The sequence below is a fragment of the Coturnix japonica genome, unplaced genomic scaffold (assembly GCF_054131305.1).
Source record: "Coturnix japonica strain WE unplaced genomic scaffold, WE-NBRP24 Scf061, whole genome shotgun sequence".
Classification (NCBI taxonomy): Eukaryota; Metazoa; Chordata; class Aves; order Galliformes; family Phasianidae; genus Coturnix; species Coturnix japonica.
This window is the reverse complement of record NW_028188964.1, coordinates 196,800-210,836: the sequence shown is the minus strand read 5'-3', so window position 1 is coordinate 210,836 and position 14,037 is coordinate 196,800. Positions and strand designations below refer to the sequence as shown.

General features: G+C 54.5%; 1 protein-coding gene and 1 long non-coding RNA gene across 4 annotated transcripts; one reads left to right on the top strand and one right to left on the bottom strand.

Moving 5' to 3' along the window:
- Positions 1–102: 102 nt before the first annotated feature.
- On the top strand, positions 103–1,725 carry LOC146751788 (uncharacterized). The gene is made up of 2 exons (XR_014941110.1): positions 103–1,320; positions 1,431–1,725. It is a non-coding gene; the product is annotated as an uncharacterized LOC146751788 (long non-coding RNA).
- A 1,004-nt stretch (positions 1,726–2,729) lies between these two features.
- LOC107307587 (SUN domain-containing protein 2-like) lies at positions 2,730–12,154 on the bottom strand. Of its 3 annotated transcripts, XM_085533469.1 has the most exons (8): positions 7,262–12,154; positions 6,851–6,912; positions 6,158–6,695; positions 5,771–5,894; positions 5,152–5,236; positions 4,899–4,999; positions 4,074–4,241; positions 2,730–3,353 (listed from the first exon to the last, which is right to left on the bottom strand). In XM_085533469.1, the coding sequence occupies exons 4-8, from the start codon at positions 5,885–5,887 to the stop codon at positions 3,072–3,074; spliced, it is 753 nt and encodes a 250-aa protein (XP_085389595.1). In that variant the 5' UTR covers positions 5,888–5,894; positions 6,158–6,695; positions 6,851–6,912; positions 7,262–12,154; the 3' UTR covers positions 2,730–3,071. The 3 variants fall into 3 exon arrangements, with proteins under 3 accessions (XP_085389595.1, XP_085389596.1, XP_085389597.1); XM_085533470.1 differs by lacking the exon at positions 7,262–12,154 and having other exon boundaries at positions 6,851–7,228; XM_085533471.1 differs by lacking the exons at positions 6,851–6,912; positions 7,262–12,154 and having other exon boundaries at positions 6,158–6,810.
- Positions 12,155–14,037: the final 1,883 nt, after the last annotated feature.

Below are 14,037 nucleotides of genomic sequence, written 5' to 3'. Positions count from 1 at the left end.
AACTATTTGGCATCCCTGGCCCTCCATTCATTCGAATGGATCCCTATTTGGCACCTATGGGCCTCCATTCATTCCTATGGAAGACTGTTTGGCAGCTCAGAGCCTCCATTCATTTTAATGGCTCACTATTTGGCACCTATAGGAACTCCAAACCCAGCGCCTCAATCGCTACTTCCGGTCTCTCCCGGCCGCCATCTTGGCTCGCCTCTTCAGTACGGATCTAGAAAAGACCCGGATGTTGCTCCGGGATTAATTAAAGCTCATTAATTAACGCTTGTAACTCATTAAACAGATGGCAACGCATTGATTGTATTGAGACGGTCCTCCAGGGCCATAGAGTTGGACGGGGTAGAAGAGACTTCCGGGTTTAGAGAGGCATAAAGGGACTTCCGGGTTCCGAACGCTTCCGAACGGCTCCGAAGGTTTCCGAAGCCCGAAGAAACCCGGAAGTCGAGCGGAGCGGCTCCGAACTTGACCCGAGCGGCTCCGAGCGCTTCCGAGTGCACCCGAGTGGTTCTGAAGTCGATCCGAGCGCTTCCGAAAGGTTCCGAACGGTTCCGAAGACTGAAGAAACACTAAAGTCGATCGTAACGACCCCGAATGGCTCCGAACTGGACCCGAGTGTTTCCGAGCGTCTCCGAAGTCGACCGGAGCGCTTCCGAACGGTTCCGAATGGTTCCGAAAGGGTCCGAAGCCCAAAGAGACACGGAAATTGCTCGTAGCGATCCCGAATGGCTCCGAAGTGGACCCGAAGGGCTACGAGCGTTTCCGAGTGTTTCCGAGCTCATCCAAAGTGAACCCGAGAGCTTCCGAAAGGATCCGAATGGTTCCAAAGCCTGAAGAAACCCGGAAGTCGCTCGTAGCGACCCCGAACGGCTCCGAACGGCTCCGAAATGGACCCGAAAGTTTCTGAATGTTTCCGAAGTTGACCCGAGCGCTTCCGAACGGAACCGAAGCCCGAAAAACCCGGAAATCGCTCGTAGCGATCCCGAAATGGACCCGAGCGTTTCCGAAAGGTTCCGAACAGCTCCGAACCCGACCGGAAGCCGCCTGTAACAACCCGGAAGTCAACCGGAAGTCGCTGGGAGTGGTTCCGAACCCGACCCGAGCGGTTCCGAATAATTCCGAAGGTGAAATCGAAGGAACCCGGAAGTAAACCGGAACTCGCTCCGAAAAGACCCGAGCGCTTCCGAACGGAGACGAAGTGGATCTCGGAGCAAACCGAAAGTAAACCGGAAGTCGCTTCAGAACGACCCGAGCGCTTCCGAATACTTCCGAAGAGAGCCGAACCGGACCGGAAGTCGCCAGACCAACCCGGAAGTAAACCGGAAGGCCCTTCAGAAGGCTCCTCCGGCAGCCGAACCGGCTCCGAACACCAGCCGAACTTCGGCTTTTTTCGGCTTTTTTCGGCTCTTTTCGGCTCTTTTCAGTTCCGGTACCGGGGATGGAGAAACAAGGGCGGGTGGATTGTCCGGCGTTACCGCCCGGGTGGAAGAAGGAAGAAGTCCACGCCTCACTTTGGCCTCAAGACTACTAAGCTGCAAGGCCTCTTGGCCAGGCTCTGGGCCTCCCTCCAGGCTGTTTTACCTTAAGGCCTCTAAGCCTCCTGGGCAACCTCTAAGCCTTTAGGCCTCCCCCTATGCCTCTAGGACAGCTTGCAGGCATCTGTGCCTCCAGGTGTGTTCTCCATTACAGCTCTAAGCCTTCCTTTGTGCCATAAATGTTCATGGACTCGTGGTCTCTTTTTTGGCCTCCCTCTGTGCATCAGGCCCTCAAAACCTCAGTGCTTCCAGTCCAGCCCTTTAGTACCACAGTTCACGGCACTGTGGGATGGCCTGAGTGGCCAACTCACACTCTTGGCCACCCTCCATCTCCCGTGGCTCCCACACCAACCCCACAGCACCACCCACACTAAGCCCTGTCCCACAAATGCAGCTGCTGCCGCTCAACAATTCTTATTGGCTGAAAGCAGGAGAGTTGAGAGATCCAAAGGGGTTGTGAGATCAGAGGTTGGGGCTGGAAGGCAGAGCATCTGCAGCTTTCGTTCCTCACTGAGTCCTTTCTATTGGGAAAGGAGATGGAGGGAGGTGAGAAGATGGAGGGCAGGGATGTGGGGTAGGAACCCACCTTGATGCTGATGTCACGGCTCCGTGCCTGCAGCTTGTTACCTGGGACTCAGCCGTGTCAGCACGTTCCTCTGCCTCATCCAGCATGTGCTGTGCCCTGGGGAACTAGGCCAAGTTGGCCTGCTTGTCCTGTGGCTTAGCCCCGGTCCCCACCCCAGTCCCCCCCCCAAACACCCACCCAACTCATCCCCGCAGCTCCTCCCTCCCCCCAACCAGCCTCGAGGCGGGCAGAAAGTTATCGACATCTCTTCATTGAATGATCAATCCCTAATTAAAACCCTCTGGTAGACATCAGAGTTTAGGGGGTTTTAGGGTTTATTAGGGTTTTTTATGGTTTTTAGGTTTTTTTAGGGCTTTTAGGGTTTATTAGGGATTTTTAGGGGTTTCTAGGTGTTTTTAGGGGTTGCCGTGGATTTCGAATCGGTACACGCAGGTGTATTCTGCGTTCCCCCAGTTGCTGCGTACATCCATTTTAATCCTTTTGTAGGACTGAAGGGGCTTCTCCTGCCAATGCAAAGAGGAAAGGCTCTGTTATGGGCCGGAGGGGGACCAGTGCCCCATAGTGCCCCATAGCTCCCACTGTTCTCCCCAAAGATCCCAAAGCATCCCATAGATCTCATAGTGCCCCATAGCTCCCACTGTTCGCCCCATAGATATGGGTAAACCTAATACACAGTCAATGATTTTCTGGAATTCTGATCCATATTCAATAGTTGTTTAGCATGCAGACCCCTCTCTTGTTATCAGCCATCTTATCAGTGTGGGAATCAAATGTTGTTTGTGCCTTTAGAACAAGAGAATAATCTTTTCTTTCAAGGTCTCAGTATAGAAGTGAAGTAGTTTGTTGTTATTTCAAGGTCTCAGTATATAAGTGAAGTAGTTTGTAGTTATTTCAAGGTCTCAGTATACAAGTGAAGCAGTTTTTAGTTATTTCAAGGCCTCAGTCTACAAGTGAAGCAGTAGCAGAGGAGAGGCTTTGTTATGGGCATGGGAAGAGCCCCGGCACAACAAGTGCTTCCAAAGGCTTGCAAAAGGGACCCCACGGGAGTCGGCCATGTTGGAGAGCAGAGGGTGGGCAGGAAAGCTCTTTCTTCCCATGCCGTGCAGGCAGCCCAGCCTCCCCCCTAGCACTTGCCATACCTGAACGTCGAAGGTCTGCGCAATATCTCCACCCACGTCATAAACATACAGTCCCAGGAGAGTTTCCACTTCGTCCTCATCCACTCCCTCAAAGACAAGAGATGATGGCAGTCACACTTAGGCAGGCCGTGCCATAAAGAACACACTGAGGCCAAAGGTGGGAGCCCTTCCAACCCTCCCTGTGCTCTGGTAGGATTGGAGCACAGCGGAGGGCGAACCTGAGTCAGGGCACGTGGAGCAATTGCTCCCAGCTGCTCGGCCACAAAGAGCAGCAGAGGCCTTTGGAGACATGGAACCAGCCGAGGGATTCGGTGCCCTCAGGCAGGATGCCGTGCTCTGCAGCAGCCCACCACTGAAATTTGGGAGCTCCCAACTGTATGGGGTCGTATGGGGCTCTGTTGGGTGTCTACCGTGTGGCTCTATGGTGCTCTATGAGCTCTTGTGTGGCTCTATGGGGTCTTACAGGGCTCTATGTGGCAGTTATAGGGCTCTGTTGGGTGTCTGTAGGGCCCTTATGGGGCCCTGTTGGGTGTCTGTGGGGCACCATGAGGCTCTTTGGTTCTCTATGAGCTTCTTGTGCAGCTCTATGGGGTCTTATGGAGCATTATGGGGCTCTATGGGGTGTCTGTGGGGGCTCTATAGGGCTCTTCGGGGTGTCTGTGGGGGTCTATAGGGTCTTATGTTGCGGTTATGGTGTTCTGTTGGTTGTCTCTGGGGCTCTATAGGGGTTCAATGGGCTCTTATGGGGCTCTATGGCAAAGCTTTTTCCTCGGGGGCCTCCAGAAGCAGCAGCAGGCAGAGACTTACCAAGATGGCAAAGTCTCTGGGGGCACTGCTGACCTCCCCAGAGGGAGACACCACCTTGGAGACGTGCCACAGGGTGAAAGCTGTGGGCCAGATGTTCTGAGGCAGCTGGATGACAACGTGGCCCTGCGAACCTTGGAATGCCCAGCAGTTTCCAACAGAAATATCAGGCTGAAATGAGAGAGATGCGTCCATCAGCGGTGAGGCAAAGAGTCGCCAGAGCTGGATGCTGGGCAAGGAGCACAGAATTTGTCTTCTGTGTGGGCTGCCGTGCTCCCCGTAATGGAACACTACTCAAGGGACAGGAGGGGAATATGCAAAGGTTTGGACAACAGCTCTGGAGTCAACCGCCTTTCTTTGCTTGCCCAGAGCCGGCGGGGCAGCCCTCCCCAGCATCTGTCAGCCCAGCACCCTCCCAACGCTGGTGTCAGTGATGTGGGGAAGAGTGTGGGCTGAGCAGAGCAGCTGGGCCAAAGGAAATGGATGTGCAGCCAGAATGGGGTGAGGATGGGGGGAGGGAGAATGGGGGGAAGGGTTGGGGGTAGGAAAGACTGGGGGAAGGATCGGGGAGGATGGAGGGAGGAAATGGGAGGATGGGGGGGAAGGGTGGTGGAAGAAAGGGGGGAGAAGGATGGGGGCAGAAGGATGGAAGGAAGGTTGGGGAGGGGGAAAGGATGGTGAGGGGGAAAGGATGGAGGGGGACAGATCGGGGGAAGTAAGGGCTGGGGGATGGAGGGGGAGCCCTTATGGGGCTCTGTGGGGTGTCTGCGGGGGGAGGGGGGTGAAAGCAAGGGGGGAAGCCCACAGTCAGCACTTCTCCTGCCATACCTGCAAGAGGGTCTCAGGGGACTTTGCGGTGGAAAAGAAGGGAGAAAGCCGGCCTTTCCCACCGTAACTCTTGGTTGTCCTCTCCGCATCAACAGTGGCACCTGAAATAAAGATGGACAGATGTGCACTGGGACAGCCCAGAGACAAGCTGAAGGAGTGAATGCTCATTCCCCAAAGCTCTTGGCGGGGCTCTGGGGTGCAGAATCCCTCCCGCTGTGTATGGGAACTGCTGAGTCTGAAGCTGTCTACATACCCAGGGATTTCAGAGCCCAGTTGGGCATCAAGTAGCTGTCTTGCACGATGCTGTCAATTTCAGTCCGTGTCAACAGAAAAATTTCCTGGCAACAAACAGGGAATGGAGAGACAGCAGTGAGCACAAAGACAGGAGATGGGTGTGAGCAGGGAGTCCTACCCAAGAACTGCACTCCAGAGACACAGCAAAGATGGACTTTGGGCTCTGCCTGATCCCAGTGTTGCCAGCCCCGTGTCTGCTGTAGAACAGCCTGGACAGGCAGTCAGATCGTGCCCTGAGCCAGCCAGGCTCTGCAGAGCTCCAGTTGCAGCTGGCCTGGAGAATGGCCCTTCCAGCTAAGAAGTCTGAAGCACAAGTCTCTTGGCAGGGGCCGCATCCAGCCTCCAAGCCAAGCCCAGCAGGCTTCTGGCTGGGGCCCAGCCAGGGGGAATTCATGGCTCTGCACAGAGCACCCTGATCCCAGCTTTACCGTGCAGCCAGCACCAGCATCAGCTCTCAGTGTGGGGAGCAAAGTAGCTCCAAGACACAGGGGAGGCTGAGCCTGAGAGCCAGGTGTGGGGCAGGCGGCCAGAGCACAGAGCTGTCCCTGTAAAGGGCTGGAAGGGAGCAGTACCATTACCTGTCTCGTCAGTTCGTCGATCCCATTCTCCCCAAGGACATCATACACTGCTTGTGCAATGAAATGCGTCCTGATTGACCGCTCATAACTTATCAGGTGGAAGTCTCGCCCAGCCATTGAGTTCCTGAAGGCAAAGCAAAGCAAGTCTTGTTCAGCAACGTCCACCCCGCAGGTCAGAGTTCCAGTGCCACGAGGTGAAGGATTCCAGGGGGTTGTGCCCTTCCTTATCCCCCAGCCCCTTTGGTTCCTTTGCTTTGCCAAGGGCTGCCTTCACCATATAGATGGGAAAGGCTGGAGCCCTGGGCACAAGGTGAAGGCGTGCATGGAGCACACAGCCAGCCGAGGCCAAGCTACAGAGCCAGGTGCATGGCAAGGAAGTGTTCTTACCCCTGAGACGGGAGCTCATGCACAGGTCCTGCTGACACCACCTGGAAGAGAAAAGCATTTGATGGGAGGAAGCACCAGGAGCACGGCCAGAGCTTCCAAAGGAGCTTCCCAGGGAGCCGCTGGCAGAATTTCCTGCTGCTTCCCAGCACTTTGCAGAGGACCGCTGCCCAAAGTTGGGCCCTTCAGCCCTCCACGTGCTGCAGAGCATCTGCTGCTTCTCCGCTTGCTTTCCCATCCCTCCAGACTCCACAGTGTCACGGACGGGCCAAAGGCCCCTTCTTCCCATGTGCTGTTGCCTTCAGCCTGAGCTCCGTGCTGGGCACTGGGAAGATGCTGCCACACCAAAGCCCGTCCTGCTGCCAAGGCAGCCCCCAGCCTGGCTCAGGAGCCCACGGAGTCTCAGCAGCGATGGGCCCATGGCCAAACTCCTCCTGTCCCCACGGAGGCTGAAGGGCAGAGCTTTGTCTTCTGCCGCACGCTGTGGCACTGACCTGCAGGACATTTCCCCAGGCTCCCAATATCCAGAGGAAGGCTCCAGCTGTGGGAGATATCAGTCAGGAGAGACCATTAGTTTGCCAGAGTGCTCGGAGCCCTGCAGCCCATTTCCCTCCTCCCAACCCAGTGGGGACATGCCGTGTGTGACAGTCCCGCTCCTTGGCTGTGCTGGGATGGCTTTGGGTAGGGAACACTCACCAGAAAGGACCGCTAGAAGCAGGACGGGAGTCCTCCTTCCCCTCTCTTGAGCGACACGTTGCCTAAGGGAGAGATCAGATGGTGGTTATCACAGCCCAGCGTGGGGACACGGTCTCCTGGGATCCTTTTAGCAGACAGCTGCCACCGGGTTCCTCTGCCCAGCAGAGTTGTGAGTCCCAGGGGGCCCTTTAGCAAGAGCTGGCCAGTGCCACAGCACCCATGGGACGCATGAGAGTGAGGGGCTCTGCTGTGCTAAGGTGGGCAGCGGCCTGGCCCCGTTCTGGCCCTCCCGAGAGCAGGAACAGGGCTGTGCCCACGGAAAGGGAGTTTGAGCTGCCTGGCTGGAGAAAGCCCGGCAGCACACAGTGATTCTGGCTTCCCCTCCCTACATTCTGGGCCTGCTGCACCCACCTGCCCAGCTGGGCTGGCATTTTGGCTCCTTCACTCCTCGCACAGACACAGAGAACGGCTTGCTCTCCTCCCAGGAACACAAGCACCTCTCCACTCGCCTGCTCTGCACTCCTCGCGGGACTGCAGTGCTGCACAGCTCTGCAGTGTGGCTCAGTAGGACGGCAGGTTCTGATGTCATAATGGCTGACAGCTGTGAGGGCCAAGTGACGCCTTCTATGAGCTCACAGGGTGTGCCCAGGAGGGACAGACCCCGTGGGTTTGCCCCCAGCCCAAGGCTGGAATTCCCAGAAACAGCTCCGAGCTCCTTTGGATGCCCTAGTAAAGATGGCTGTGCCATTGCACAGCTGCTCTCATCCTGGGCACGGACAGGCCGTGTGCTGCTGGCAGGGGTTGTGAAAGTCACAGACTCATAGAATGGCCTGGGTTGAAAAGGAACGTAATGCTCATCCACTTCCAACCCCCTGCTATGTGCAGAGTCGCCAACCAGCAGCCCAGGCTGCCCAGAGCCACGTCCAGCCTGGCCTTGAATGCCTGCAGGGATGGGGCATCCACAGCCTCCTTGGGCAACCTGTTCCAGTGCGTCACCACCTTCAGAGTGAAAGACTTCCTCCTAGTATTTAATTTAAGCCTTCCCACCTCAGTTTAAAACCATTCCCTCTTGTCCTAACACTAGATCTAGATCAATCCATGTCTGTGACAGGGGTGCCGTAGGCCTGTGCCCCCCATGGTCTCCAAAATGTGGGAAGGGAAAAAGGAAAATGGTAGGTGGATGGGAGCTGGGCTCAAGGAAACAAACAGAGCAGCAGCAGCAACGATCTAAGGAGGAAGACTTACTTTACTAACTACAATGTTGGAATGCAAGATAACACAATATAATACAATGTAATTGAAATTGAGGTCCTCTGGGCTGTGTAGTTCTTCTCTGCGCTCCACAGGATGTCGTGAGGTGGGAAACCAATAGCAAACATTACACAACCATGAAAGTTATGCAGCTGCAGACATCTGGCCAGAAGGTGTGGTACAGGCGGCTGGGTCATGCCCCAGTACAAGCTGAAGCGTTGACCCAGGATAGAAATACGACCTGTATCTTGCCCTGGAGGGCAGACACTCCCCTCCTGCTACCCCTGAAACATCCGTATTACTCCCGGTGAGTCTTTGGGCCTCTAGGATCAGCGGAAGGAATGAAATGCCATCAAAGCATTCCAGTGCTGCTGTCAGATCATGTGCAGCATCTGGTGATGGTCTGCATGGGACTGATGGAGCGTAGGATGGACCTGCACCTCACAACCACATGCCTCCAGTAGCACCATCTGGCACTGGCCCATAAAAGAACATGAACTTTAATTGAGCATCACTCATTTTAAATTGTGTCAGCATGTATTGTGACAGGAAATTATACAAGCATTGAGATGTGTCAGATCTCTGAATTAGGGAAGACTCACCCTTTAGTTAACGCAATCACTGGTTCAGGCCATAAAGGGGTGGAGTATATGGGAGGTGTTGAATCATGGCCTGTACCTCTGATCGATCACCTGAGGTGAGCAATGAGTCAGCCGAGGGAGCACAGGTGAAGGCTTCATCTCTCCTAGACCCACTGAAGGGCTGACTGCCACAGGGGCAGGATCTCTTTTTAGAGATCGCTCCTCTTGGAGTTTTCTTGTGAGCCTACAACACTGGTGACCATTTTCCATTTATTTCTGATTATCCTTTTCCACTGCAATCATCTTTCCTGCTATATGCTCTCTAAAGACCAGCCTTACTTCTCTGTATACTTGTCATTTATGTACTTGCTGATTATACAGTGGGTCCCCCTCAAACTGCCGGGCATCCAACCTTCCTCCTCCTCTGCCAGCTCACCCCCTGGCCCCGTCACCTTTGCCACCTCCCATGTTGTGTTTGTCATGGAGATGCACGGTGCTGGGGCAGGCCAAAACTCAGCACCCTGACAGCAAGCACATTTCCAAAATCTCTGCTCCATTCCTCATCCTGCTGGCTCATTAGAAGATCCAATTGATAGCTTAGCCATCCAACCAGAGCAGAGGAAATGTGATTGCTATGGTGAGCCTGGAGAACAGAGCAGGGGAGTAAACATTTCCGCCTCTGGCTGTTTGTTCCTTGAGGGATGCCATCCATCTCCTTCCCACCCTTCCTAGACTGCCCACGTGCCAGCTCCAGATTCTGCCCAGCCTTTGGGGGAATCGCTGTGACCACACAGTCGCGCCACTGCCTTGTGCACTGGATTTCACAGCATCCTGATGGTGAGTAGTGGTCTTGTGAGGATGCTGAGCAACGCTCTTGAGCTCTGCCCTTTTCCTGGACCAGTGCCCCAAGCCATCCTGAGCCCAGAGCCTGTCTCTCTTTTTCCCTGATGTTCCATGGCAAAGTGAGCAAAATTGGACTTTGCCAGCCACTAGCTTCACAACCCAAAGGACAGCAGCAGAGCAGTCCTGCAGCTCATGGCAGCCCTGTGGCTCTGCCCTTTGCCAAGCTGGAGAGCTGAGTCAGCTCCGAGATGTGGGACCAGTTGTCCTCCTGACAGTTGATCCTGATCCTCCCCTGAGTCCTGTTGCTAACCACTGATAAGAGGAGCAGGTAACAGACAGAAGGATCTGGCCTTCTTCTGGGTAATAGACATCTGCATGAGGGAGATAGATTGTGTTTTTGCAGTGAAGCAAGTGCTTCTGGTATGTAGAGCAGGCCTTTGTTGTGGGACCAACATTTTCTGTATGCAGTGCAGGCCTTTACTGAACCCTCTCATGAAACAGTGAAGCTGTGAGGTGAGTCATTTTTCTTCCACTAGAGCAGTGAGCACTAACAGGGGTTGACTGTTTTTCTTCCACTAGCGGGGCAATTTGACATGGGTAGGACTGAGCACTGACGTAAGGCAGGTGTGCAGGGAAAAGGGAGAACCCAGTACAGAACAAAGTGAACATGCCTTAAGAAAATTGCCCACCTGCTTCACAATGACAGCACATCAAAAACAACAGGTTGGTAACCACTGCATATTAAAAAAACCAATGAGTGAACGCCAGGAGAGCATCACCCGCATTAGACTTAGAGTATATAACGGCATGGATTGCACCCATCAGCATGCAATTTCTCCCTTACCGGCAGGGGTTGCGTGCCCGTTATTGCAATAATGAATAAACATTGCTGCTATCACTAAGATCCTTGCCTTGCCTGAAAATTTGGATGTTGAGCTTTTCTCACACAGAGGTCTCACACACATGGCAGGGAGCGTCCCAGGCCATGGTGTCAGAGGTGGCTGTCAGCTGGGGAGTAGGAATAGTGTTGGAAGCACTGGATGGCAATGCTTGGTGTCTTGAACAGAAGCACTCTGTTAGATTTGATGCAGGAAAAAGTGCTGTGCCACAGCCTTTGAGAGCATTTTGTCTGTTGTGCAGGCCTCACTGAGAAACTATGGCAGAGGATTTGGTGTGTTCTGTGCTGAGCCTGAACACTGCCAAACAGGCTTCTCCTCAGCTGTGGCATCCTGTTCCCTTGTGCCTATTAGCACAGGCCACCAGCAGTTGTCCTGAGTATGGAACACTGCCATGAGCAGCCAGCAGCCCTGCTGTATGCCTGGAGGGCACTGGTTGTGTTCCCCAAACCCCCCCACCCCAGGCCCCAGGCTAAAGTTGTGTCTGTTTATGTCCACTGGTTATAGTATACAGAGCTGCGGAGCACGTTGGAATGGCTCCTCTGGGATCAGGTGGCCTTCTGCAGAAGCATCTCCAGCTCCCATCCTTGGGTCCATCTATGCTGACATGCTGGATGTAGGGATGTTCCCAGTGGCTGGCTTTGGTCACAGCGGGCGCTTCCTGACGGTGACCCCTCAGATCCAGGGGTAGATCACACAGCAGAGCTTAGCTGGGTCCTGCTGGCTGTTCAGATTGCTTGTTTTTCACTTGTTTTGTTTTCAATTGACGGAGTAGCTGGTGTGAATGGGGAGTGCTGCGCAGTCAGGACCAGTCGGTTATGGAAATGACACATGCCCAGAAGTGTTATGAAAACAATTGTCCAGGCAGTGAGATGAGAATTTCCTTTAAATGAGATTGGAAAGGAGGAAAAGAGGAAAGAATACAGCAAGAACAGGGGATAGATTGATCTTCTAGAAAAATCAGTGATCTGTGCATAATCTGTCTTGTGTGATGTCTGCATATTCCCCTAGAACATGCAACAGTTTGTTTCTTTATGTTATTTGAAGCTCTGCAGTGGTTTAATTAAGTTGCTCCTGATGCCAGCCACAGGTGCAACTTAAACCATTCTCAGCAGAATGGTAATAGAGGTTGCTCAAAAGGAACTAAAGGGATTAAAGAGTTAAACTGAAGCCAGCACTTAGCGTCCTCTCACCAGCCATCACCTCTGGTCAGCCATCAAAGAGGAGTGTATCATTAGCGGCCTTGAGGCCTAATTCCTACAGACCTGTGTGGTGGCCCTGAGGGCCTACACCTAGTAACCAAGGGGTTAATGGAGACCTATGGAACAAGAAGCTTTTCAAGAGGATGAGAGACCACGGATGCCAATGAGAGAGAGCACTAGACCTGGCCTGCAGGCCAGGAGAGAGGCCTCTAGTCCTCTAGCCATCTCAGCCTTCCTCTGGACCTCCATGCCTCTAAGCCCTCCCATAGGTGTCTAAGTCTGTACACCTCTGCACCTTCTTTGGTGCCTGAGTGCCCCTGGGCCACCCTGTGGCTCTCTTGGCCTCTCTGTCTCAAGACCTCTAGTCCAGCTTCAAGGTCTTCAGGCTTCTTGAGCTGTAGGTGTCCAGACCTCGAGGTACAAGTACAACCCCCAGCTCCTCTTGGCCTCTGCTCTTCTAGGCTTTCTCTTGCTTGGCCTCCATGCCTCCCTTTGGCCTCAAGACTACTAAGCTGCAAGGCCTCTTGGCCAGGCTCTCGGCCTCCCTCCAGGCTGTTTTACCTTAAGGCCTCTAAGCCTCCTGGGCAATCTCTAAGCCTTTAGGCCTCCCCCTATGCCTCTAGGACAGCTTGCAGGCATCTGTGCCTTCAGGTGTGTTCTCCATTACAGCTCTAAGCCTTCCTTTGTGCCACAAATGTTCATGGACTCGTGGTCTCTTTTTTGGCCTCCCTCTGTGCATCAGGCCCTCAAAACCTCAGTGCTTCCAGTCCAGCCCTTTAGTACCACAGTTCACGGCACTGTGGGATGGCCTGAGTGGCCAACTCACACTCTTGGCCACCCTCCATCTCCCGTGGCTCCCACACCAACCCCACAGCACCACCCACACTAAGCCCTGTCCCACAAATGCAGCTGCTGCCGCTCAACAATTCTTATTGGCTGAAAGCAGGAGAGTTGAGAGATCCAAAGGGGTTGTGAGATCAGAGGTTGGGGCTGGAAGGCAGAGCATCTGCAGCTTTCGTTCCTCACCGAGTCCTTTCTATTGGGAAAGGAGATGGAGGGAGGTGAGAAGATGGAGGGCAGGGATGTGGGGTAGGAACCCACCTTGATGCTGATGTCACGGCTCCGTGCCTGCAGCTTGTTACCTGGGACTCAGCCGTGTCAGCACGTTCCTCTGCCTCATCCAGCATGTGCTGTGCCCTGGGGAACTTGGCCAAGTTGGCCTGCTTGTCCTGTGGCCTAGCCCCGGCCCCCACCCCGGTCTCCCCCCAAACACCCACCCAACTCATCCCCGCAGCTCCTCCCTCCCCCCAACCAGCCTCGAGGCGGGCAGAAAGTTATCGACATCTCTTCATTGAATGATCAATCCCTAATTAAAACCCTCTAATAGACATCAGAGTTTAGGGGGATTTAGGGTTTCTTAGGGTTTTTAATGGTTTTTAGATTATTTTAGGGGTTTTTAGGTTTTATCAGGGCTTTTTAGGGGTTTTTAGGTGTTTTTAGAGGTTTTTAGGCGTTGCCGTGGATTTCCACTCGGTACACGCAGGTGTATTCCGCGTACCCCCAGTTGCTCCACACATCCAGTTTGATCCTTTGGTAGGATTGAAGGGGCTTCTCCTGCCAATGCAAAGAGGAGAGGCTTTGTTATGGGCTCCGTTAGGGGCCGGAGGGCTTATTAAGGGTTCATCAGGAGGTGGATCCACCTCCATGGGCTCCATGGAGGGGGTCACATGGCTGGTCCAGCCGTGACGGGAACGGGCTCTCTTGCCTGTCTGCCGCCTGATGGTCCTGGCGGGCCCCCTCCTCCTCCTCTTCGACCCTGCTGTCCCCAGCTACATCTTCCCACCTAAATCCTGGGAATCCTCCAGCCTCGCTCTCTTAGCTCCCCACATGGCTGTTAATGGCCAGAGCTCTCAGAGGTGAGTGCGTTGCGTGGGGCAGCGGTGACCAAGGTGACTGCTGTGACATGGCCAGGGTTCTAACATGGTGGCCGCACTGCTGGCACTGCTGGCACTGGCGTTCCACATGGCATGAGGAGGGGGCTGTAGGACAGGGCATGGCACGGGAGCCAGAAGACACTGGTCCTTGGGTTAAAATGGGAGGGGGACTGCGCACATTCCCTTTGTTTCCCCCCCCCCCCCGACTCCATCCCATAACCCGTGTAAACCACCCCAACACCATCCCATAACCCATCCCAACCCCAAACCCATCCCATAACCTCTAGAACCCCTGCCGGCACATGGGGTCCCAGCCAGGCCAAAAGCCAGATGGCAAGGAAGGCCCGAAGGAGAAAGCCGTCTGGTCGGATGGTTGCGGGGCGCCTGCCAGGCCAAAGGCCGGCTTGGGGATCCCTGCCAGGCCAGAAGCCTGCAGGCCTGGGAAGCCCTGCCAGGCCAAGAGCCTGCCGCCGGCCGGCA